This window comes from Lontra canadensis, unplaced genomic scaffold (assembly GCF_010015895.1).
Source record: "Lontra canadensis isolate GAN:19392208 unplaced genomic scaffold, GSC_riverotter_1.0 scaffold118, whole genome shotgun sequence".
In the NCBI taxonomy this organism is placed as follows: Eukaryota; Metazoa; Chordata; class Mammalia; order Carnivora; family Mustelidae; genus Lontra; species Lontra canadensis.
Window position 1 is genome coordinate 969,227 of NW_022631112.1, and position 25,715 is coordinate 994,941.

The 25,715-nt window shown below is 37.0% G+C and overlaps 1 protein-coding gene across 4 annotated transcripts in view; it reads left to right on the plus strand.

Annotated features, from left to right (window-relative positions):
* Positions 1-14,155, plus strand: part of QSER1 (glutamine and serine rich 1) — a 76,946-nt gene extending 62,791 nt beyond the window's left edge. For all 4 annotated transcript variants that reach the window (XM_032841031.1, XM_032841032.1, XM_032841034.1 and 1 more), the window contains 5 exons: positions 467-604; positions 3,075-3,172; positions 6,919-7,071; positions 9,400-9,495; positions 10,507-14,155. In XM_032841031.1, coding sequence (XP_032696922.1) covers positions 467-604; positions 3,075-3,172; positions 6,919-7,071; positions 9,400-9,495; positions 10,507-10,647 — 626 coding nt within the window. In that variant the 3' untranslated portion in view covers positions 10,648-14,155. The remainder of the gene's footprint in view (positions 1-466; positions 605-3,074; positions 3,173-6,918; positions 7,072-9,399; positions 9,496-10,506) is intronic.
* The last annotated feature ends 11,560 nt before the right edge of the window (positions 14,156-25,715 follow it).

Sequence of the window (25,715 nt, forward strand, 5' to 3'; positions counted from 1 at the left end):
TTTCGAATAGCACAAGCTGATGGCAGATGTCTATGGTGGGGCCAGGGAAGAAGAAACCGGTCCCTCCGGGGCTGATGTTTACAAATGCTGGGCTGTTCTTGGGCTTCAGAGTCCCCTGGAAACCCTTAGAAGTATATTTAAGCTTCATTACTACTGCTACCATGCCCTACCAACCTATCCCCCCGCCCCCCAAAATAAGATTCTGTTTTATTAAGTCTAGCAGTCTGGGTTCCTGGTTTGGTTTGGTTTGGTCTGGTTTTAAAAGCTCTCTAGTGATTATGATGTACAAACCAGCTTTGGGAATCTCTACCCCGGGGTGTTTTTAAAAGCCAAATGGGCAGAACTGGAAATTCGAAGAAATTTTATCTACAACGTTTTTTCTGTTTATAGGCTCTTGTTATAAATAAAAGTGTTTTTAAAGTTATCAGGAAGGGTATTTAATATTTTGTCTTTTTTACTCTCCCAGAATTTGATCCTCCAGCTCCCTTTGTCACTCGTTTTTTGAATACAAGAGCAATGAAGGAAACCTTTAAGAGCTACATGGAATTGCTTGTTAGCATTGCTTTGGACCCTGACACAATGCAAGCCTTAGAGAAGAGCAATGGTACAGTCTGCTAAGTAGTGCCTTCTTGGTAGCACTTCCTGGATCTTCTTTATTCTTGTCTATGAGCTGTGCACTTAATATATGGATTTTATAATAGATGCCTGTACATTGTCAGCTTACAAATCGGTGATATGGATTCTATAAAGTAATTCTATAATTCATGAATTGTCAGTACTTGAACAGCTTTATATAACTACTCTCCAGTCTTCACTACAGGTCTCTCTTACATGCAAGGTCCGGATGTCAATATATTCTGTTTTCTAAGAATTGGAACGATGAACTGGATAATAGTGGCAGAAGGATTAAAATTTTATATTGGTGTCTAGTAAAAGTTACATCACAATAATTATTTTCTAATCAATTAATAGGAAATCCATGTATTATGTTATATTCATTAATATTATTCATTTATACTCTTCCTTTAGTAACTTTTTCTTACAGTAAAATAGAGATGAAATTAATATCTGAAATAAACTGGTAACCCGTGTATTTAACATTTACCCCTCAGCTACTATGGCATTCTCTAAGGACAACTGGAAAAAGGGAATGAAATGATTAATGAGCCAGTTTCCATTATCCTTCTATCAAAATGAATTGTGTGCATGTATGATCAAAAGATAGTAACAAAACCACTAACAATATATTTCAATAACAATATACTTCAACAACAATGCCTAATAATATTATTTCCACATACTTTGATATACATTGTTCTGTTTGATCCCAGAACAATTCACATAGCCATTTTGTAGATGACAACAGTGAGGCTCATAGAAGTTAAGTGACTTGCTTAAGAGCCCACAATTTCCAAGTAGCCGAGAAATGATTAAAATCCAAGATCTAATTTCTGGTCCATCACTTTTTTGACCATATAATCAGAGGCAGTAATCTGTACGTCAATCATTTTAAAATCATGTAGAGCTAGAAGAGATGTTAGAGATGACCTAGTCTAAAACATTTACTTTGTAGACTAAGGTTCAAAGAGATTAAATATATTTCATAGAGTTATAGAACAAGTTAATGGTAGAATAATCACAATTAAAACCCAATACTTAATTCCCCATGTCGGCATTTTTGCCATTAAATGTTTTTTTCACTCAATCAAAACTCCTTGCATCATAGAATATACATATCTTAGTACTGTTGATTCTGGAGTAGTTGTATTTTAATTGATTTTTTTTTCTATTGCTTATCATTTTTTTTTATTTTTCTCCATTTGCTATAAGGGGGAAAGATATTAATTGTTCTATTTTTAAAATAAGCCATAAATGTTTAAAACTTTTTTGTGTGAAATGTAAATTCTTACAGTTTTTGAAAAGGTTTAATCACTACTAGAAAGATGTAACTATCAAGGTGTGGTATAGTGATCTTAGAACTCATTCCTCACTAAGGACTTGTTCTTCAATTAAAAGTGTTCTTTCTGTGCTTGTGTTTGTATTCCAAATACAAAAAACCATTTTATTCAGCTACAAAATTAGTAACCAGATTCTGAGGGTTATATTTTCAGAATATTTTCAGAAAGGTTATTAAAGGTGATTAGTGTTATGAAGTATATTATTATGCTGATAAATTTAAGAAATAATCGAATAACCTAAAATATTTAATACAGCACCAAAAGTAATAGTCTGATGAAAATACTTTTCTTAAAGGAGCTTAAAGTTTTTCTAAAGTTTCTTTAGAAAAAGAAAGTGAAAAGTTTTAGTTAGGAATCTTTATCATACTTTTATTCTCCTCTTTTCTGAAATAACTATTTGGCTCTTGTGTTTTTGAAACTGGATTTTGATCATTTTTCTTCCCGTACTTTTTCTTTGGCCCAAACTAAAATTAAATTAAGAATTTCATATTTGGGGTGTGCCTGCACGGCTCAGGTGGTTAAGTGTCTGCCTTCAGCTCAGGCCGTGATCCCAGGGTCCTGGGATTGAGCCCCTTATTGGGCTCCCTGCTCAGTGGAGAGCCTGCTTCTCTCTCTCACTCTGCTGCTCCCCCTGCTTATGCACTCAAGCTCTCTCTCTCTGTATCAAACAAAATATAATATAAAATATAAATATTTTATAAATAATATAAAATATAAAAAGAATATCATATGTAGTATTTTATAAAATTTTATAATGTCAGACAAATCTGTATTTTATAATCTGATTATTATTTGGATGATAAATGAGGTCTAGAGAAATTAGGCAATGTGCTTACTGGTCACTTAGCTGTCATCAGTCAGTTCTAGTGGCAGAGACAGGGCTAAAACCCAGGGCTTCTGATCCTGTCATCCTGCTATGCTGCTTCTTGCTTTGCTTGGCTACTGCAGACCTATTTTTTCAACTTAGCTTTTGTTCAGAAAGCTATATGTCCAATATTTTAAAAGTAATATTTATATACAGCAGTGAATTTGATGTCATAACTTTGAGGAAAAGTTGAATTTTCAGCAAGTTTTTGTGTTGGTAATTTATCCTGTTAAACTTTTATCCTGTTTTAGATGAGCTACTTTTGCCTCATATGAAAAAAATAGACAGCATGCTGAATGATAACCGAAAGAGACTTCTTTTGAATCTTCATTTGGATCAGTCATTCAAGGTATTTCCTTCAGATTATTTATTAGCAAACTCCCTGACAATCAAAGCCTTAAGTGTAATAGGCAGGAAATTTATGAAAGTGCTTCTCATCTTTGTTCAGTTTTTCACCCAATGAAAATTTGATTTTTATTCATTACGAGTCTGGTTTGCTTATCTTTTTATTTTATTAAGTCCTTTCTTAGTGTTAATCATTTGCTTTTCTCTGCTTAAATTCATTTTTTAGGCTTTATATTCATCTAGAATTCATTCTACATAATTTCCAAATGCTTTCAAAAGTACTTCCTTTAAATTACCAAATTTTAGTTATTTTTCTTTTAAACCTTTCAAAATTTTCATATTTCATCTACAATTATAATTGGCCTTTCCTTGTATAGTTATCAAAATTCCCTTACATGCCTGACTTACTCAGTATCTGAGGAAAAACTGATCTTAACATAATGGCAGATATATATTGGAACTCTAAAGTGGTTTTGGTGTTATCAGAAATAGAGAACAACAAGAAGCTAATCTAAACACAGAAAATTTATCACAGAAGCTACTTCATAGTCAAAAAATTCCTAGCTTTTCTTATTGAAAGTATAACATAAAACGTTTGGAATCATTTGATCATATCTACCTTGGGAGAAGTTTTTTTAATACATTTGTATAGCTTTTTATTTTTACCAAGAGACTATTTTTATAGCAGTTTTAGGTTCACAGCAAAACTGAACAGAAAGTACAGAGAGTTCCCATCTACCACACATGAACAGCTGCCCCCATTATCAACATGTCCCACCGAGTGGTACATTTGTCATAACTGATAAACCTACATTGACTCATCCTTCTAACCTCAAGCCCATAGTTTGCATGCCTCGCTCATGGTGCTGTACATTCTGTTGGTCTGGAGAAAAGTGTAATGACTATTGAAATGTCCTGCTTTAGTTTCACTGCCCTGAAAATCGTCTGTGCTCTATTCATCCCTCCCTCCGTCCCCACCTAACCTCTGGCAACCACCGATCTTTTTACTATCGCTGTAGTTTTATCTTTTCCAGGATGTCCTGTAGTTGAAAACCATATTATATGTAGCCTTTTCAGATTGGCTTCTTTCATATACTAATAAGAATTTAAGGTTCTGGATGTGAGGGCGATCTGGCTGCCACATCTGTGACCCCATTGATGGCCAGGGTTGATTTGGCTGATCTGGCTGGCTAGGCCGGTGTCGCCTTCCCCCCTCAACGCTCTGTGTGTGTCCCTCCCAAAGCTGCGCACTCTGTCAAAGAGGACGAACTTCCCCGATAGAGGAGAGGACTGCTCTTCCATCAAGGCTATACAAGTAGCTGCTCCCCTGCTAGAACCTGCAAATAAGCTCTCAAGAATTTGAGGTTCTGGGGCACCTGGCTGACTCAATCAGTAGAACATGTGTTTCTTGATCTCAGTGTTGTGAGTCAAGCCCCACGTTGGGCATAGAGCTTACTTCTAACAATAAAAAATAAAGATCTAAAAAATCACTTGTTTAAAAAAAAGAATTTTTTCTACCATGTCTTTTATGGCTTGACAGCTCATTTCTTTTTATCAGTGAATAATCTTCCATGGCCTTACTATACCACAGTTAATTCATGTACTGAAGGACTTCCTGGTTGCTTCCTAACTTGGCAGTTATCAGAAGCTACCACATAAACATTTGTGTGCAGGTTTTTATGTGGATATAAGTTTTCAACTCATTTGGGGAATTTGTATACCTTGTTCTTGTTCCCTGTTTTATCTGAACTCCACATAAAAGTAAAAATTGACTTCAGTTTAGCTAGGTGGAAATTAAAGCTCTGAGATTAAGTTCAAAATTAAATGACACCAGAGGTGCCCTGGCTGGCTCTGTCAATAGACCATGTGACTCTTGGTCTTGGGTTGTGAGTTTGAGCCCCACACTGGGCACAGAGATTACTTAAAAAAAAAAAAAAAAAAATCAAAGTTTGATGGCACCAGACTACTAATAGTCCTGAATAGATTCTTCACTGACATGCACTTGCAGAGAAAAAAAAGTCAAAAGGTAGTATGAAACCCAATTCTAAGAATCTGGTCTACTGACTCCTAGTCCAGTATTTTCTGCAGAGAAGAGAATACTGTTGTATGTGTGTTTTCTAAAAATTTACTGAATCTTTAAAATGGCCAGTTTTGGCTACCCATTTTATTTTTAAAGTGTTTTTCTGTTTTTGTTTTTGTTTTTTGTTTATTTTTAAGTAATCTCTACACCCAACATGGAGCTCAAATTTACAACCCCAAGACCAAAAGTCACATGTTCCACTGACAAAGCTAGCCAGGCACACATTGACTAACCATTTAGAAATGTTAAACTGATTCTCTAATAACTTGTATTAAAATTAAGCCCCATTTGGAATTTAATAGATTCAGTAGATATTTAAATCTTATGCAATAGTTTATGATGAAAAACTGAAAAATTAGTTTTCATATTCTTCTTTTCAAAGAAAAAAATTTCTAATTTTGAAATTACAGTTATTGATTTTGATTCTTTTCATTTATAGCAATTTGTATTTCAAAGCCAAGATACATGCATAGTATTTAAAATAATAAAATATTACAATAGTAGATTATAAAAGATTAAAAGATTTTATGTTCTTTAGAAATAATACCATTACCCATGAACTCAGTAATTTAAGGAATCCTAAAGCCTTTTGAGGGTAATCGTGTTCTGTTTTCCTCTGAAATCCATGTGGTTCCAGTCATCTTTAGTGTCTTGTCACAAACGGTGCTTGAGAACTCATAGTTTGGAAGAGAGTTGGCCCTAAAGGTTGTAACTGATTATAAAACAGTGTATCTTATCAAATGGAGACTTCATTCTGAATAATAAATATACTGTGAGCACTTGAGCCCTTTAAGAGTCAAAGTATTAAATGACAGTAGTAACGCAGTTTAATCTTTTAAAATAACTTTTTTTTTTTTTTTAGGTAAACTCTGTCCCCAGTTGAGCCAGCCAGGTGCCCTTAAAACAATACTTAAACTAGTTAAATTTAGCTACAAATATCATTCAGTTATTATTTGTAGTTTTCCATGTCCAGATGATTTGCCAAATGGATAAGGACAAAATATGCCAGTGACTTTTTAAAGAGTGGCCTAGAATTGGTTTGGTTTTGTGGCCACTAAGTCATCAGTGAGTAACTACCATGTCACTGTGGCCAGAAAATACGTCAAAGTCTGTTTTAGATTCTTTTTATACAACTGAGGTCAAAAGAATCAGAGAGGTAGTGAAGCCAGAGAAGTATTGTAATGCAGCTTATTTTCACTGTTCTCATCAGGGAGATCCCGTTCATCTGGGATTAGATGCATTCTTTATAGCAGGGTGTGGCCAAGAGGCAGGGTGTTGACAGTGGTTGAATTGGTAGAGCTTTGAAGAAACTTGTGTCCCTCTTTCTCCTACTTTGAAGCCACAGAGAGCATTTCTAGAACTCCCTGGCTTGTTAAGGAGTCCCTACAGGGCCATGCGCTATTGGCATAGAGCAGGTCATAAGGTAAGGTTCATCCAGATTAAAGGGACGAGGAAATAGATTCCACATTTTGATGGAAGAACTACAAAGAATTTATGGCTCTGTTTAATACCCACGTGTATTTCTATATTGTGTATATTTACCATACCCCATCTATATACATGTGTGTACTATATATGAATGTATGTATATGTTTCTGTATTTTTTAAATAAGTTGAATAGTGGGAAGTTAGTTTTCTTCTGATGTCAGTTATTTTTCTTTATTTTAAAGAATGCTTTGGAAAGCTTTCCCGAACTAACGATAATTACTCGAGACTCTAAAGCAAAGAGTGGGGGTTCTACTATCTCTAAAATCAAAATGAACGGCAAAACTTATAATAAGAAAACTCTAAGGACTTCTAAATCAACCACCAAATCTGCACAAGTAAGTGTGTATGGATTGTTACAATTATACCTTTTCCAGTTAATATAATTCCTCTTTAGGGGCGCCTGGGTGGCTCAGTGGGTTAAAGCCTCTCCTTCAGCTCAGGTCATGATCCCAGGGTCCTGGGATGGAGTTCCGCATCAGGCTCTCTGCTCAGCAGAGAACCTGCTTCCCTCTCTCTCTCTGCCTGCCTCTCTGCCTACTTGTGATCTGTTATCTCTGTCAAATAAATAAATAAAATATTTAAAAAAAAAATATATATATATATATATATAATTCCTCTTTAAAATAAAGGGCGCCTGGGTGGCTCAGTCGTTAAGCGGGCTCAGGTCATCATCCTAGGGTCCTGGGATTGAGCCCCGCATCAGGCTTCCCTGCTCAGCAGGAAGCCTGCTTCTCCCTCTCCCATTCCCACTGCTTGTGTTCCCTCTCTTGCTGTATCTCTCCCTGTCAAATAAATAAATAGAATCTTTTTAAAAATAATATAAAATATTGCAACAAGCAAATACTTTATTTTTTTAAAATAATATATAATATTGCAACAAGCAAATACTTTATTTTTTTTAAGAAGTTACCTTTTTTTTTTTTAAGATTTTATTTATTTATTTGACAGAGATCACAAGTAGGCAGAGAGGCAGGCAGAGAGAGGGGAGGGGAAGAAGCAGGCTCCAATGCGGAGCTCGATCCCAGGACCCTGGGATCATGACCTGAGCCGAAGGCAGAGGCTTTAACCCACTGAGCCACCCAGGCGCCTCTTTACTATATTATTATTAACTGCGAAGTCTTTTCAGGCAGGAAAGAGCAGCTTTAGCTCAAGGAACAGAGACTTGGTCTTATTTTGTTTTTCTCCAGTGTCCAGCATAGTATCTGTATGTAGTTAGTGCTTGCAGATTTTTTTTTTTTAAGTATATATTTTTTTTTTCAGATTTTTACTTATTTATTTGATAGACACAGAGAGATCACAAGTCAACAGAGAGGCAGGCGGAGAGAGAGGGGGAAGCAGGCTCCCTGCTAAGCAGAGAGCCGGATGCGGGGCTCGATCCCAGGACCCTGAGACCATGACCTGAGCTGAAGGCAGAGGCTTAACCCACTGAGCCACCCAGGCGCCCCAGATTTTTTTTTTTTTTTAAAGATTTTATGTATTTTATTTGAGAGAGATTGAGAGAATGAGTGGGAGGAGGGCCAGAGGGAAAAGCAGACTCCCTGCAAAGCAGGGAGCCAGATGCAGGACTCCCATCCCAGGTCCCTGGGGTCATGACCTGAGCCACCCAGGCACCCAGTGCTTGCAGATTTTAAAAATAGATGAATAGGCAAGGAATTACCTGAAGACTGTACTTACATTTTCTGTATATTTTTTTTGTCATTAGATACAAACGCATACAGATAAGTGAATGTGCACATATTTCATAAGATTCAGTATTCCATATCTGTAAAATTATTGAAATTGGAATTCACTCATTCTCAAACATTGTCTAAATTATTGCCTTTTTAGAAATCAGTTTAGCAGCATATCTATTTCACAACAAAAATATCCTCTGTAGAAACACATTTACAAATGCATAAAAACGTATGCTTTTGCTCACGCAATTGTAAGAGCAGTCCAGTTAAGCTCCACCGGTGGGAGACTGGATAAATAAAGGGCCATCCGGATGATGTAATACTATGTACTTTTTAAAAAGAGCCTCGTTCATTCTTTCAGTAAAATATTTTGAGTGCCTGTTGTGTGCCAAATATTGTTCTAAGTATAGGAATAGAACTGTGAAAAGTGGCGGAAATTCACTGCCCTCATATAATTGATAGCGGTAGGGGTTATATGTAATAAGTAGAAAGATTCACAAGTTTTAGTTAGGTTAAAAACAAGTTATTAAAAATAAAGTTGCAGAACAATATGTGTAGTAGGATTTCCTTCCTATTAGAAAATTGGTGTCATTAATACATGTTATACATGCGGGGAAAATGGAAGGATATATATCATGCTTTAAACTATTATCTCGGAAGCAAGAGATTATAGGATTCTTTTATTTTATAAGTCCTCTTGTATGTCTACTGTTTAAATTTTTCTGTGTTTAAATTTTTTGAAATATTGTGTTTATATTCAGAAAAAAGGAGTGAAGATTCTAAAATACAATTTAAATTCTTATTTTGAAAAAAAAAAAATTCTTATTTTGAATAAGCCTCTTATCCATATTTAAGCCTATATCTAGCAGTATCAGTCATTTCATTTTTAAAATTTCCATTCAGGCTTCTGGTCTAACATTTTTGTAAAAGTATTCAGAGCTCAAATATTCCATGAAATAAATATGCCTATAAACTCTTTTGTTTTTATAGGAATTTGCTGTTGATCCAGAGAAAATACAGCTGTATTCTTTGTATCATTCACTCCATCATTATAAATATCATGTTTATCTGATATGTAAAGATGAGGTAATTTTTTTTTCATTTATTTAAAAAAGAAATATTTTTCTGAACTTTAAGGAGACTATAGCTGTAGTACTTTTTAGTGTCTTAAAGAGAACTGTTAAACACATGTGTCTGTATTGTCTTATAAAAAATGTTCTCCTGAGTGTCTCTGTTATGTGTTGTGCTCATGTAATCTGAGGCTCTTACAGAAGCTGTAAATGGTAATGTTTTTAAGCTGTTTTGCTTACTTTACTTTGCCATAATAAATGGGACTTGATTTCATTTTCTTCACTCATAATACATAATGATCCTGCTTTAATTCACTTCAGTCACTGCTTTGATATCCTGGCGTCTTCCTTATCACTGGAATGGCCTTGTCCCACCTCATTGCTGAGAGAAAGGGGTTTTTGTGTGTTGGGAGGAAGAAATGATAGTTAAAATTTAATTGTAAGTTGTAGGTATCATAATTTAAGTTGCTCAGGATTTATATATGACAACAATACCATTTTGTGACTGGAAAATAATGATCGATTTCCTCAAAGCTTAAACAGCTGTAGACTGTACTTTTTTGATCAGCACTACCAGTTGTTTAACTGAGAGTTAAGTTGGATTGAGGCTACACTTGAAGCATTTGATGATAATCAGTGGAAAGATGTTCATAAATCTAACCTCTAGCAAAGGAGAAAATAAAGATGGTTGTGCAAAATATGATGACTATTTTTACAATGCCTTGAAATGCAGGACCCCAAAATCTATCGCTTAGCTTTTAACACAACTGGAAGGAATTCAGAAAGTTTGAACCATTTTTTTTTTCTAGCCTTCCTCTTTGCCCTTATGCAGCTAGAAATGACAGGATTAGACTTCACCCATATTTATTCAAAATAATCATTCTCCATGGATGAAATTTTTTTTTAATCAGTATTTGTAGGTATAGTCATAAAATCCTTTTCATTCAAGATACAGAAACCATAAACCCTTATGAAGAGCTAATAAAGTGAGAAGTATAAGCTAATGTGGTAATTCTCTCTATTTTAGATTTCTTCTGTGCAGAAAAGAAATGAAGACTTAGGACAGGAAGAAATTGTTCAACTTTGTATGAAAAATGTAAAATGGGTGGAAGACCTATTTGAAAAATTCGGAGAACTTCTAAATCATGTACAGCAGAAATGTTCCTAACATTTCCACAAAGGTTCCGTCTGTGTTATAGCACTAATGAACTGGCAGAGGTGGGGGGTCCAAGGGGGGGTAGGGTGCCCAATAAGTGAATGTCAGGCACACCTGCTTTGCTCATAGAACTTACTGATGACCTCTGCTCAAGGACAGTGGTGCTGCCCAGGAAGTCAGTCCTTTGGAAATGGACCTAAAATCCCACCACATTTTTATCCTAATGAATGATTTTTCTATTTTGTAAACCATTGGGTAACTGAGTTTTATTTTCAGAAATGTTTTTTGACAAATGATGAAGCATGCACTAAATATAATTTTTTCTTTATTGCTAGAGAGATAACACTTAAGTAACTTGATTATTTTTTTCCTGACTCTGACTAAACACCAGAACGAAAGAGAGGTGGCACCAAATGCCTATGTTTATATTCATGTCTGGCCACAAAACAGAAAGTATTGTACATTATGTAAACAGATCTGGTGTGATGTGACATTTTGTATGAGAATATCCTCAATTTAAAATATGAAATTCAGAAACTGCATTCTGCTTTACGAACTCCTTTTACTCTTAACATGTTCAGGAAACTGGATGTGGAATTGGTGCAATTCTAGGACTGCTTTTTGTGTCAAATTATATTGTAATGAAAAAAACAATGACATACTATTTTCCCTATCTCAAAGAAAAGTATTTTCCTTTATACTGTTTTTTCCTTTGGAAAAATTTTCAATTGTACATTTTATTTCACTAATAGTTGTATTTTTCACAAGGAAAATGTGGTTATAATTATGTTTGATGTATCTGTACTACACTTTTCATTATTTTCAGTAAATCTTATTTAGTTATATATTGAATTTCTATTGTGAATTCTATCTTAAGGTAACCATTTTTGTTTATACAGATTTGCTTCAGTGTTATCCAGAATATGCATTCAGTACTAGAATTAGTGTAGCTTTATAAGTGGAGTTGTGTTAGACACTGCAGTCATTTTCTAATTCATGGAAATCAATTCCTTACTAAACTAGTACTTGAATAACCAATTTGTCAAAATCAAAATTAACCACCATTATACATTTGGAAGAATAAAATTTATAATTAGGCTACATGCAGTGTTAAACACAGCTTACCTGACACTTAGAACTGGAAGTGGTAGAACTCTCCTTTTGGTGCCTTTCCAACCTTTATACATGCTGTTGTAGCTTCCTTTAGTTTGATAGCTAGTGTTTCCAGTAGTTTAGCTGAGACAGTGAATGTATTAGGTTCAACATGACCTTTTGTTTTATTTGTGTTTGCCAACAGGATGCCTTATTTGTTTGAGAAAAAAAGATTTACTAGTGTCCTTCTTAAACGATCTCCTTTTTTAGGATTCTAAAGAAGTTGTTAATCATCATACTTTTTGTTTATTTTACCACCATTTAGTGCCTTAAGTCCTTTCAAGAAAGCAGTGTTCCTGCTCATTGCCCAAATAAGACATGCTTATGTGGACATTGCTATTGTCTTGATTTTGAGTTAACAGGCCAACTTCTTATACTTAAAACCTTGGTAAACTGGCAAAAAATTAAAGATAATATGTGACTTGATTTGAGAATAAGACATTGTAGCATTGGGTAGGAAATGAGTATTTGAGTTAAGCTTACATATTTATTTCTAATGGTTATCTTCTTAAAAGCAATAATCCTTAATCCAACAATCTTCATACCTGCCATTAGACAAGGTAATAATAGAAGTTTCTTTCAATGGTTAAATATTCCGTTTCTGAAAGTTTAGTTTATTTTGAAAACAAAAGTAACCTAGATCCATTTTGCCTAACTCAAGTGAGATGTATCAGCAGTGAGAGCATCATAAAATTGATTTCGCCAAGTGGAGAAGAGTAGGAAGCAGCCATATTTCTTTCTGATACTGACTCTGGACAGAATTGGTTTCTTTCATTTCCAAGGTGCAGAGTAGATAACTATATCTCCTAATATAGTGTTATACGTACATGTCTTTACTCCCCCAGCTTACTTTCCTGAATCACTGATGGTTAAACATTTTTAAAAGCCGTCGTGCATTTAGGTAACACTTGAAATACATGTTTGAAATCACTAGCCATGTCTCCTTCGTAAGGCCCGTGGAAAACGGGAACATTTCCTTAAAGTTGGTCTTATCTTTCCTATAGAAAATAATCCATTTCCTTTTCAACTGCAGTTGCCCTCAAAATGTTGGCAGTGTATTCATTTTAGTAAAACAAGTGTTTTCATAAAATCAGAGGCCAAGTCTTTGATAACTGCCTGCAAGAGACCTAGTTGTTTTGTACCATCTTCTCTCATTTGATCATATATTATAGACAACGACATCAATCTTGGACCTTAGCAAAAAGTGGAACTCTTATTATAATGTCCATTCATGAGTCCTTTCTTTGTATGAAGTTGAATAAATACCTAGCTGATTAGTATTCACATTCCTTGCCAGGGAGTTTGAAATTTAATATCTAGAAATAATTTTAGGTTGTAGATAGAGTTAAAGAGGTAAAGCACATATTGCCACCATCCAGGAAAACATTTTTATGTAAGATTGGACTTTCCTCCCTACAAATACCTGGAAATAATTTAATATAAAAAATCACTTTGTGTTGGTGTTTATTTCTAGTTCAGATCAACAGTTATAGAAGGGACTTCCTTGTTCTCATTTTCATGATAACCCAGTTTCCACTTATTTGATCCTCTAATGAAGTCACAAATTTATCGTGACTTATGAATTATCATGGTAAGTCAACAATAGAAACCGTCCATTTTTCTATTATACTATCAAATAGAAAACATTGGTGAGATGGAAAAATCCTAATTTAAAACAGCTTAGAAAATGTTCAGATAACCTTAAGTTTCTAAATTTCTTTAAATTTCTAAAACTGAAAAATGAAAATTACAGGTGACTCATACCTTATTACTCTTTTCAGAGCTTTCCTCACTTTTTAAAAAAAATCTCACTTTCCTTTTAATATATATATTTATTTTTGTTGAAACAGCTGTTTTCCAATGTGTGATTTTGGAGATAAACCCATATAAAACCAATATAGCAGCAATGTTATTGAATCAGCTTTGGGTCCCAAAAGTTGCTTCGGATGTGCAAATTGTGAATTTTTACTGTATTTGTAGAATACAGCTTTTGTTTTAAACTGTAGTTCCATCTGCTTCTCTAAAATGCTTTTCAAATAGAGTAAACTGTCCCAGGATAACTGCTTCTACCTGTGTCAACTGCATTTGACACTTAACTGCACAAATGAACAATGTACACTATTGGTTGTGCATTAACTTACATGTACAACTTTGGCATCTATGTTCACAAATGCATGTTTTCGAAAATCACCTTTATTTATAAGTGACAATAATTGAAGTTAAGGATACAAAGAAACCTGCATTTGTAGCCCAGAGTTTTAAGTGGTCCATAATACAATGTATGGAAATGTGAAAGACAATTTTGTATATTTGTTTGTTACTAACTCAGATCATTAAAATGAAAACAATTTTTTAAACAACAAAATCAGAATGTTTTGAGGTTTTGTTTTGTTTTTTTAAGAACTGAAAACTGAGGTATTCTGTTATCCAAAAGCATCATCACATTATAAATTCTTCACACAACAGCGTGTTATAAAGTCCTAAACAAAGTTATTAGGAACAAGTCTATATAAGCTATTGAGTAGATAAAAACCAGTGTATCCTGATTCCTTAATTTTCAGAATAATAAGATCCTACCTTTTATCTTCATATGATATTTAAAACCTTTATTTCAGGTAAATATATATTCAGCATATTTGCTGTGCTTTGATTAGTTTTTTTAAGTAATCTCTAAGGGTGCCTGGGTGGCTCAGTAAATTAAGCATCTGCCTTGGGCTCAGGTCATGATCCTGGGGTCCTGGGATCAAGCCCCACATCGGGCTCCCTGCTTGGCAGGGAGTCTCCTCTCCCTCTCTCTCTGCCTGTGCCCCTGCTCTTGCTTTCTCTCTCTCTCTCAAATTAATAAAATCTTTTTTTTAAAATAAATAAATAACATAATCTCTACACCCCAGCATGGGGCTCGAATTTACAACCTGAGATCAAGAATTGCATGCTCCACTAACTGAGCCGGGCAAGCACCCCAGTTAGTTTTTATTATAAAAGCATTTTCATTCCTTGACTTACTTTATATTGTTCAGAACTAAATCTAATCAATGATCTCTATCAAAAAAGATTTTAAAAATCTGTAACATTGCTGTTTTATTTTCCATCCATTGCTAAAACTGTTCATTTTAGAAAATAGTCATTCAAATATCTTAGAAAAGAGTCATTAAAATTATCCATATTGCAAACCTAAATGATAGCACTTCTACCCTGCTTTGTTAATGTCCTGTTACTTTCTGGTTCTTTTTATTATTCTTTTTTAAAATGAGTTTTGTATCTCAGAGAAGCTCTCTAAAATCAATTATTTAACCTGAACTTCTCAAGGAAGATGTGAAAGAGGATACTTCTCTTTGTTTTCCATACGGAAATGTTTTTATTGCCAGAAAAATAATAAAGCTACATACTTACTGTTAAAAAAAAAGTCAAAAAATATGAAAGTGTAAAGAAAAAGGTAGAAACCACTTTCTTAACTCTTGACATCGGTGTAGAATATGCTTTTAATTCCCAGTCCAGGATGGATCATAAAATTAGGTATTATGGATGGGCCATTTTCTGTGGTGTGGCGCTTTTTTTAAAATGTTATTTTACTTAGATTCAATCAATTAACATAGTGTATCATTAGTTTCAGAGGTAGAGTTCAGTGATTCATGTAACACCCAGTGCTCATTACACCGGGTGCCCTTCTTAATGCCCTTCACCCAGTTACCCCATCCCATCACCCACCTCCCCTCCAGCAATCTGGTGCAGCTTTCAGTAAATTCCTAGATTTCAGAGACACTTGTGTTTAAATGAAGATAAAGTCACATTCCAGAGTGAAATAGAAACCATCTGGATTATTGATCATTTTAGGTTATGTATATATATATATATATCTATTCTTAAGACCTCATGAATAATTTAGAGCTGACTGGTTTCAAATAAAAGGAAGATACAATTACCTATTAGTCTATTGTTAAACCTTATCTATTTTGTGATGTTAATCGGGAGTCAAGAAATTGCTCTGCACAATAACTTCTGTTTTACATATAATTTACCTGTGACACATAGAGAGGTAATTTTCACCCAAATCAAATGAAGATTTATTTATTTTAAAGATTTTATTAATTTGTTTGACAGAGACAGCGAGAGAGGGAACACAGGCAGGGGGAGCTGGAGAGGGGAAGTAGGCTTCCCACTCAGCAGGGAGCCCTCAGAGGGCTCATTCCAGGACGCTGGGATCATCACCTGGGCAGAAGGCAGACGCCCCTAAAGATTTTCTTTTAAGGGGCGCCTGGGTGGCTCAGTGGGTTAAAGCCTCTGCCTTCGGCCCAGGTCATGATCCCAGGGTTCTGGGATCGAGCCCCGCATCAGACTCTCTGCTCAGCGGGGGGCCTGCTTACTCCTCTCTCTGCCTGCCTCTCTGCCTACTTGTGATCTCTGTCTGTCAAATAAATAAATAAAATCTTAAAAAAAAAAAAAGATTTTCTTTTAATTTAGCTCCTTTTACAATACTTAGAAAAGGCAACAGTGAAAATCACTTAAAATATGGAATAAAAAATAATGGACATGGTAGAAATGTTTTTCCTAAATTTCAGGGAGATGAGCTTTCTCTTGTTCGCTCTTCACAATCTTACCATGGCTTTTCTTTGCCTTTAACCCGGACTCTTACCACAGTTTAAAAGCGCTTTATGAGGGGCGCCTGGGTGGCTCAGTGGGTTAAGCCTCTGCCTTCGGCCCAGGTCATGATCCCAGGGTTCTGGGATCGAGCCCCGCATCAGACTCTCTGCACAGCAGGGAGCCTGCTTCCCTTCCTCTCTCTGCCTGCCTCTCTGCCTACTTGTGATCTCTGCCTGTCAAATAAATAAATAAAATCTTAGAAAAAAAAAAGCACTTTATGAAATGAGACGGTCCCTCCTTAACTCTCCTGCCCTTTTTTTCCCCTATTTGTGGCTCAAGCTTAAGGAACATCTTCAAATTCCTCCAATGTGTGTTTTTTCTTTCCTCCAGTCCTTCATGTTTCCCGTGCTGAACGAGGCTTCCTTCATCTCTCAATTCTCCACATTTCACTTCAACATCACTTCTGTTTAACTTAAGAGGTTTATAACCCTCTGAACCAGATTATGTGCCCTATAATTCCTCTAATGTAGCGTTTACTACACTTTGTTAAGGTTGTTTGTTTGGTGGTCTTTCCAGTGCTGTTATATGATGGGGCGTATGTGGGTTTTGCTTACTGTTGCATTCCCAGCATCCAGCACAATATCTGATCTCATTAAATATTTAACAAATAACTGGGTATGTAAGGAAAGCACAGAGATCATTAAAAAGGTAAAAACAGAACAGTATTCATTGGATTTTGCAATGAATGCGTTAAGGACTTGAGCAATATGTAATTGCAGCATGGGAAGAAAGTGACAACACCAAGAGTTTGTACAACAGAAAAATTACTGATATTTTATGAAAAAGTGAAATGTAGTGGCCATGATTTTTCACATTTTTGTCCTCATCTGCAGAGAACCCAGGGACCATGATTTCCCATTCCTCTGTCCTTTGGGCTCAAGACTCCAGCTGGGATAATTAGGGAACAAAGTACTGGTAAAAGTAAGTGAATGTTTCTGTTAAAAGTACTCACTGCTGCTGTGACAATTCACAGACCTGTACCCCTGGGGCTGATAATACATTATATGTTAATAAAAAAAAAAAAAAGTACTCATTGTGAGCGAAATACTCTGAAGAGGGAGAGTTTGTCTGCTTGGGGAGTGTCAGGCAGGGCTTCCTGACGTAGTAATAATGATTAAGCCAAGTCTCAAAGGTTGGGAAGAATTTTACACAAAGCTGGATGAAGAAAAAGGCATAATACTTAGTTTGTATTCAGGAATATCGTTTCTACTTGCCACTAAACTAGCTCTGTCCTCAGGCCCGTCACGTGAAGCCTAGTCTGGATCTAGTTTCTCATCCTGAGAGTGAGGTAAGAAACAAAGTCTTCTAAAGCTATTAATATTCTTTGCTTCCAGGGAGACTGGAATGTAGAGAGAAATGCAAAGTTGTTTCAGTAGTAGGGAGTTATGGCAGAAGGGGAAGAATGGTTTCACTGCGTTGTTTCCAAGTTTTTACTAACTTGCAAGACTTAGATCAAAATAATTAGTAATTTGTACACACATGCACCATCACTGCACTTAGTTTACCTTGTGACAGTAGGTTAAGATTGATTAGAAACGGGGCGCCTGGGTGACTCAGTGGGTTAAAGCCTCTGCCTGCGGCTCAGGTCATGATCCCAGGGTCCTAGGATCGAGCCCCGCATCGGGATCTCTGCTCCGCGGGGAGCCTGCTTCCCCCTCTCTCTCTGCCTGCCTCTCTGCCTACTTGTGATCTCTGTCTGTCAAATAAATAAATAAAATCTTAAAAAAAAAAAAAGATGAATTAGAAACATGTCTGCTGCTGGGGCTCCTGGGTGGCTCAGTGGGTTAAGCCTCTGCCTTCGGCTCAGGTCATGATCTCAGGGTCCTGGGATCGAGCCCTGCATCGGGCTCTCTGCTCTGCAGAGAGCCTGCTTCCCCCTCTCTCTCTGCCTGCCTCTCTGCCTACTTCTGATCTCTGTCAAATAAATAAATAAAATCTTAAAAAAAAAAGAAAAGAAAAGAAATATGTCTGCTACCAGCAGTCCGTTGTGGAGTGCTTAAGGTCATATGTACATCGTCTTCATCTTTCTAACTCCAACAGCATGAAGTCTTTTATCTAATAGGCACCGAGTAGGTGTGTGTTGTTGTTGTTGTTTAAAGAATTTATTTATTTGACAGATCACAACTAGGCAGAGAGGCAGGCAGAGAGAGAGAGAGAGGGAAGCAGGCTCCCTGCTGAGGAGGGAGCCCGATGCAGGACTCAATCATGACCTGCACTGAAAACAGAGGCTTAACCCATCGAGCCACCCAGGCACCCCCAGGTGTGTGTTTAACAGACAGGTGATACATACATGAGTGGTCGTTTGCAATCAGTCTAGAGTGTTTTCAAACCGACCTGTCAATAGTTCAAAACCATTATCGTCAGTGGTCCATTCCTTGCTCTCTCTTTCTGTCTTCAAAAGAAAACATCTCTTGGTCGTCTGGCTGGCTCAGTCAGAAGAGCATGCAACTCTGGATCTCAGATTTGTGAGTTAGAGCTCGCTTTGGGTGTAGAGATCACATTAAAAAATAAAATCCAAAACATCTCATTATACCCATCCTTTGCATGTCATGCTCTTAGGTCTTCCTGCGCTTGCTTCTCAACAGACCAAAGTCCATTCTCCTAATTCTTATATTTAATTTCCATTTAATCGATGGAAGTGAATGGGCTATCATCAGAGAGCAGCTGTCTTTAAGCAGTGAAGCAAGAGAATTCAAAACACTAGCAACAGCTTAACTGAAAGAACTAGGCTTCAGAATGAATTTTTTAAATTAGCTTTGTTTACCTATTCTTTTATCAATGACTTAAAAACTGTTAATGGGCCAATCCGTAGAAGGTCTTTCAATGCCAGTTCTCCATTGAGCTAATTGTGAGATAAGGTTATTTGACTTAAGTATAAGTCAGGAAGTCAAGATTTTTTTTACAGGTGATGCTAATGCAAATGCATTAACATTATCACAGGAGTTTGCAAACAATTCAGTATCAAAAAGATTATGTATTAAAGCACCATTCATAAAGCATTGCGAGGGGAAAATGTGCTGTTTTAAAGAATGCCCATGCTCATGAACAAACTCTGCGCCCTCCAAATGAGAAACAGGAGAAGTCATCACTGACTGGTGGCTGAGCACCACTCTATTTGCTTTCTTGGGCTACCATAGACTTAGGGAGTTTAAACAACACAGATTTATTTCCCACAGTTCTGGATGCTAAAAGTCCCAGATCAAGATCCAGAAGTCAGTTCATGGTGAGGGCTCTCTTCCCAGTTTGCAGATAGCTACCTTCTTGCTGTGTCTTCATGTGACAGAGCAAGTTCTCTGGTGTCTTATAAGGGCAGTAATCCCAACATGAGCACCCCACACTTCTGACCTCATTTACCCCTAATTACCTTTCAAACATTTCGTCCCAAATAACACCACATTGAGGGTTAGGGCTTCAACATATGAATTGGGGGCAGGGGACAAAAGCATTCAGTCCATAACAATAACAGACGGGTCAGCTATGACAAGGTGAAAGCCTGCCTTACAAATAGCCATCACTGATTGGCTTAAAATCCAGAAGCAAGAACATAGTTTATATACAACCCCTCTCTTCAGAGGGTCACAATGAAACTTCCTTATCATAGAGGTCAAAGACTTGCCACTTTGAACTTCACACAGACAGTAATATACTGTCAGTTCCTAAATAAACCTTATCTTTCCCATGTGTCTCACTGTCATTTTCTTGGTCCAAACGATCAACTGTCAGGATACGGTAACCTATGAATTGCTGTCTCCCCACTTCCTGTCTTGCTTTTCCTTCCATGCATTCTCCACACAGCAGTCAGTGATTTTAAAAAAACTGATCATGTGCCTCCTTGAAAACCCTCAAATGCAGTCTGTTGCTCTTAGAAGACCAAAATTCACACCTGAAACTAATATGACAGTGTATGTTAATTATTCTGGAATTAAGGAAGGAAAGTAGGTAGGTAGGAAAGAAGGAAGGAAGGGAAAAAAGGAAAAGGAAGGAAGAAAAGGAAAGAAGGGAGGGAGGGAGGAAGGAAAAGGAAAGGGAAAAGGAAGGAAGAAAAGGAAAGAAGGGAGGGAGGGAGGAAGGAAAAGGAAAGGGAAAAGGAAGGAAAGAAGGAAAGGAAGGAAGGAAGGGAGAGAATAAGGACCAAAATGACAACTTCCACTTTCAGACATGGTAGAGTAACAAGGACTAGATGAAACTTTCTGCCTTAAAAAGGAGAACAAAATTGTGAAAATGGTTTTCAAACATTAAATAATAGCACAGGACAGTAATCCTGAGACAGGGAGATGAGCCCTACAATTCTTCCAGCTACTGCCTGGAGAGAGTTTCTAGGCCATAGTGCAGGAAGAGTAAATCCAAATGGAGCCTGTAGGTCTTCTTAAATTAAGGAGGCAAACTTCAGTCTTTGGAGAGGCCTAGGCAGCTGGAATTTGCAGTGTAGAAGACCTGAGAGAAGAGAGTTGACGAGGATTGAACTCTGGAGATACGCAGAGGTTTCCCACAAGTACTGATTCCGACTAATACTGACCAGCTCACATGTAGGAGGAAACTACCAAGGCCAAAAAAAAAGGACCAGAAAGTCCAGTAGAACAACCCCCTGAGCTCACACAAGGACTGACAGGCTTCATGTTCCCACCAGTCAGATTGGAGAGACGTCCTAACACAACACCAGCAGAGCTCTCAGAAAATTAGCTCACTAGCGCAACAGAATTGAACCTAGACTAAAGGCTGTTCTGGACCCATCTAACAAAGCTTAAAGCTAGCTTGAAAAAGATTAAATTATTTCCAAGTCACTTAATTGAATCCTAGAACAAAGTCCAAAAATATATTGAGGAATCTTTTAAAAAATCCAACACCCAGGGGTGCCTGGGTGACTCAGTGGGTTAAGCCTCTGCCTTCGGCTCAGGTCATGGTCTCAGGGTCCTGGGATCAAGCCCCCGCATGGGGCTCTGTGCTCAGTGGGGAGCCTGCTTCCCCCTCTCTCTCTGACTGATGCTCTGCCTGCTTGTGATCTCTCTCTCTCTCTGTGTCAAATAAATAAATAAATAAATAAAATCTTTAAAAAAATATATCCAACACCCAACAATGTAAAATTCACATTGTCATCAAATCAAAAATAACCAGGAACACAAAAAGCAAGAAAATACAACTCTGGTGAAGATTTGTAGAAAACAGAATCCATTGTGTGCACTGTCGATAGGAAAGTAAATTGGTGTAGCCACTCTGAAAAACAATATGGAATTTACTTTAAAAACTAAAAATAGAGGTACTGAATGAGTAATTCTTCTGCATATTTACCCAAAAGGAAAAAAAAAACACACTAATTTGAAAAGACACATGTATCCTTAAATTTATTGCAGCACTATTTATAATAGCCAAGGTACGGAAGTGACCTAGCTGTTCATCAGGTGATGAATGGGGACACCAGGGTGGCTCAGTCAGTTGAGCATCTGCCTTTGGCTCAGGTCATGATCCTGGAGTCCCAGGATTGAGCTCCACATTGGGCTCCCTGCTCAGCAGGGAGTCTGCTTCTCCCTCTCCTGCTCGTCCCACTTGTGCTTTCTCTCTGTCAAATACATACATACATACATACATACATACATACATACATAAAATCTTTGAAAAAATAGAAGAATGGATAGAGCACATGTGGTATATATACATAATTAAATTTTACTTTGCCATAAAAAATGAAATTTTGCCATTTGTGATAGCATAGATGGATGTAATATGTATTATGCTAAGTGAAATAAGTCAGACAGAGAAAAACAAATACCATATGATTTCACATGAATGTGGAATCTAAAAACCACGAGCAAACAACAACAAAGAGAAAGAGAATCATAAATACAGAAGATAAACTAGTGGTAGCCAGAGGTAGGTGGGAAGATGGACGAAATAGGTGAAGAGGATTAAGAGATACAAACTTCCAGTTATAAAATAAAATCAGGGATAAAACAGCATAGGGAATACAGTCCATAGTAATGTAATAACTTCGTATAATGAGAGAAGGTAACTACACTTGTTGTGGTGAGCGTTTCATAATGTATATAATTATTGAATCGTAATGTTGTACACCTGAAACTAATATATGTCAACTGTAGTTCAATTAAAAATGTTAAAAATTGGGGCACCTGGGTGGCTCAGATGGTTGAGTGTCTGCCTTCAGCTCAGGTCATGACCTAGGATTAAGCCCCACATCGGGCTCCCTGCTCAACTTCTCCACTCCCTCTGCTGCTCCCCCTCCTTGTGTTTTCTCTCTCTGTGTCAAATAAATAAATAAAATATTTTTAAAAATTAAAAAAAATAAGATCATAAGGTAATTATCATAAATAACTTCATACCAATAAATTTGATAACTTCAAGCAAATGAACAAATTCCTTGAACAGAAACTATCAAGAGCTAGATAACCTGATAACTTGAATCCAGTTTTGTATATTGGTTTGTACCCTGTAAACTTGCTGAACTTTCTTATTGGTTCTAATAGTTTCTTTTTCGTGGGTTCCTTGAGATTTTTCTATACACAAGATCATGTCATGCATGGAGACAGTTTTGTTTCTTTACAATCTAGATGCTTATATTCCATTTTGTTGCCCAATTGCTCTGATTAGAACACCTAACACAATGTTGGAAAGAAGCAGACTTCCTTGTCTTGTTTCTGATCTCAGCGGAAAGCATCGGTTTTTCACCATGAAGTATGATGTTAACAGTGGGGTTTCTGCAGATGTCCTTTTTTTTTTTTCTTAAAGATATTTTTATTTATTTGACAGATCACAAGTAGGCAGAGAGGCAGGCAGAGAGAAAGGGGAGGAAGCAGGCTCCCCTCGGAGCAGAGAGCCCAACGCGGGGCTTGATTCCAGGACTCTGGGATCATGACCTGAGCCGAAGGCAGAGGCTTTAACCCACTGAGCTACCCAGGCGCCTCGAGAAGTCCTTTCTTTTCCTAGCTTGTTCAGGCTGTTCTTTTTTTGTTGTTGTTTTTGTTTTAAGATTTTATTTATTTATTTGAGAGAGAGCATGAGAGAGAGTGAGCACACAAGCAGGGGGGCAGAGGAAGGAGAAGGAGAAGGAGGCTCCTCGTTCTCGTTAAGCAGGGAGCACCACTGGGGCTCAATCCCAGGACCCCGGGACCATGACCTGAGCTGAAGGCAGCCACTTAACCAACTGAGCCACCCAGGTGCCCCTTGTTGAGAGGTTTTCATCATGAAAGTGTAGTTTTGGAATTTACCAAGTGCTTCTTCTATTAAGATTGATCATTTGATTTGTTTTTTTTACTCTGTTATGATTTCTTACATTAATTGGTTTTCATATATTAAACCAACTGTATTTCTCAGGTAAATCTTTGTCATGGTGGTTGATTCTTTTTTTTTTTTTTTTTTTTAAGACTATCCTCCACACTGAATGTGGAGCCCAGTGCTGGACTTGAACTCATGACCTTGAGATCAAGACCTGAGCCGAAATCAAGAGTCAGATGCTGAACCCATTCAGCCACCCGGTGCCCCTGTAATTCTTTATTTAGGTCAGTGGATTCAGTTTGTTTGTGCATTGTTGGAGATTTTTCACATCCATTCTCCCAAGAGATATTAGCCTGCAGTATGTTTTTTCTTGTCATGTCTTTGTCTAGCTTTGATAGTTGTTTTTCAGTAAATTTGAGAATTTTTCTCAATTATTTCTTCATATATTTTTCTCTGCTCTTTTCTCTCTCCTCTCTTCTGGTACTCCCAATATGTATGTTGGTATGAAATGTGTCCCACATTTCTCTGAGGATCCTTTCTCTTAATTCCTTTTGTTCTCTTTGTTCTTCAGTTTGTATAATTTTAATTGACCTATCTTCAAGTTTACTTATTCCTTCTTCTGCCAGTTCAAAGGTACTGTTGAGCCCCTCTCATGAGTTTAAAAATTTCATTCATTTTATTCTTCAACTTCATAGTTTCTACTTTTTTAATGATTTCTACATCTTCATTTATATTTAAAGGAACATTGTCATTATATCTACCTTTACTTCTTTAATTATGGCTTCCTTTATTTCTGTAAACATGTTCATACTAGCTTCTTTGATGCCTTTTTCTGATAAATCTGGTATCTGTTCACTCTCCAAAACAAGTTCTGCTGTCTGCTTTTTCCTGGGGTATGGTCATACTATTCTGTTTCTTTGCATTAATCATAGTTTTTGTTGGAAACTGGATGTTTCAGACAATATTTTGTAGCTTGTGGTAACTCTTGAGTATTGGTCCTCACCCCTTTCCAGGACATGTTATGTGCTTATTTGTTTAGGGTCTGGCTGGATTATTTCAGTGATGTCTCCCCTCTTTACTACGCCCTTGCATAGTATTAAGCCTCTGGTGTTGCTCCTCAGAAAAAGTGCAGTTTTGGGTATGCCCATGATTATGCTGAAATGACAGTGGTTTTGGTAGAGCGGTCTTCCTCTCTTTCCTTGAGACCACACCCAGCTGTTAAACTTCACTAATTTCCAGCTGATTGCTCTATTTTTAACAATTTGTGCCTAGACATAAATTGGTCTATAAATTACTCCAGTCAAGGCCCACTTGTAGGAAGAGTTTCTGAATTCAGTGTTTGATTTTTTGTTCTGACCCCAGCTGTCATATCCATTTCTCTTCCGAAAACCAGCCTATAGTTTAGCTTGTGTTGTAGATCTCCTCCCAATTGCCTTTTCGCCGTAACCTGTACTTTGGTTGTGAGTAGCCTTAGACTTGAGTGTCTCCATGCTCTGTTGCAAATGACGTCAGTTTTTTTGGGAAAAGATTAGTAGTTATCTTTTTTATGATCTGCTTCTCCTACCAGGCAAAATATCTGAGCAAGTGTTCTAAAGCCAAGGAAGACAAACTTCTCTCTGAAGAACATGCCCAGTCTAGGAACCAAGTGCTTGTTGTTGGGGTGCAGGGCGTGCAGTGCAGCCCTGGCTCTTCTTGGCTTGCCTCTCTTGGCATGGACCCATTACTTTATGAGCCAGGGCAAGGATGATAAGGTCTTAGTATTCTCAGCATGTCACACCCAAGGCAGAGCCTCTATTCCATGAGTGGGAGCTGGGCAGAAGGGAGTCCCTACCTCTCAACCATACTCTCACCCAGGACTTAGCCTCAAAACAAGTGGTTGGGGGAAGGATGAGGAATACTGATGTTCTGCTCCTCCCAGAAAAAAAAGTCCTCCCACTGGGAGCTGGGGGAATAAGAAACCCTACAGTCTCTGCCTTGCTGAGTTAAGGAAAAATGAGGGGTTGGTCTTGGTTCATTCTATAATAAAGATTCTTGCCTTTCTTCCTCAGTTTTCACACATTTTCTTA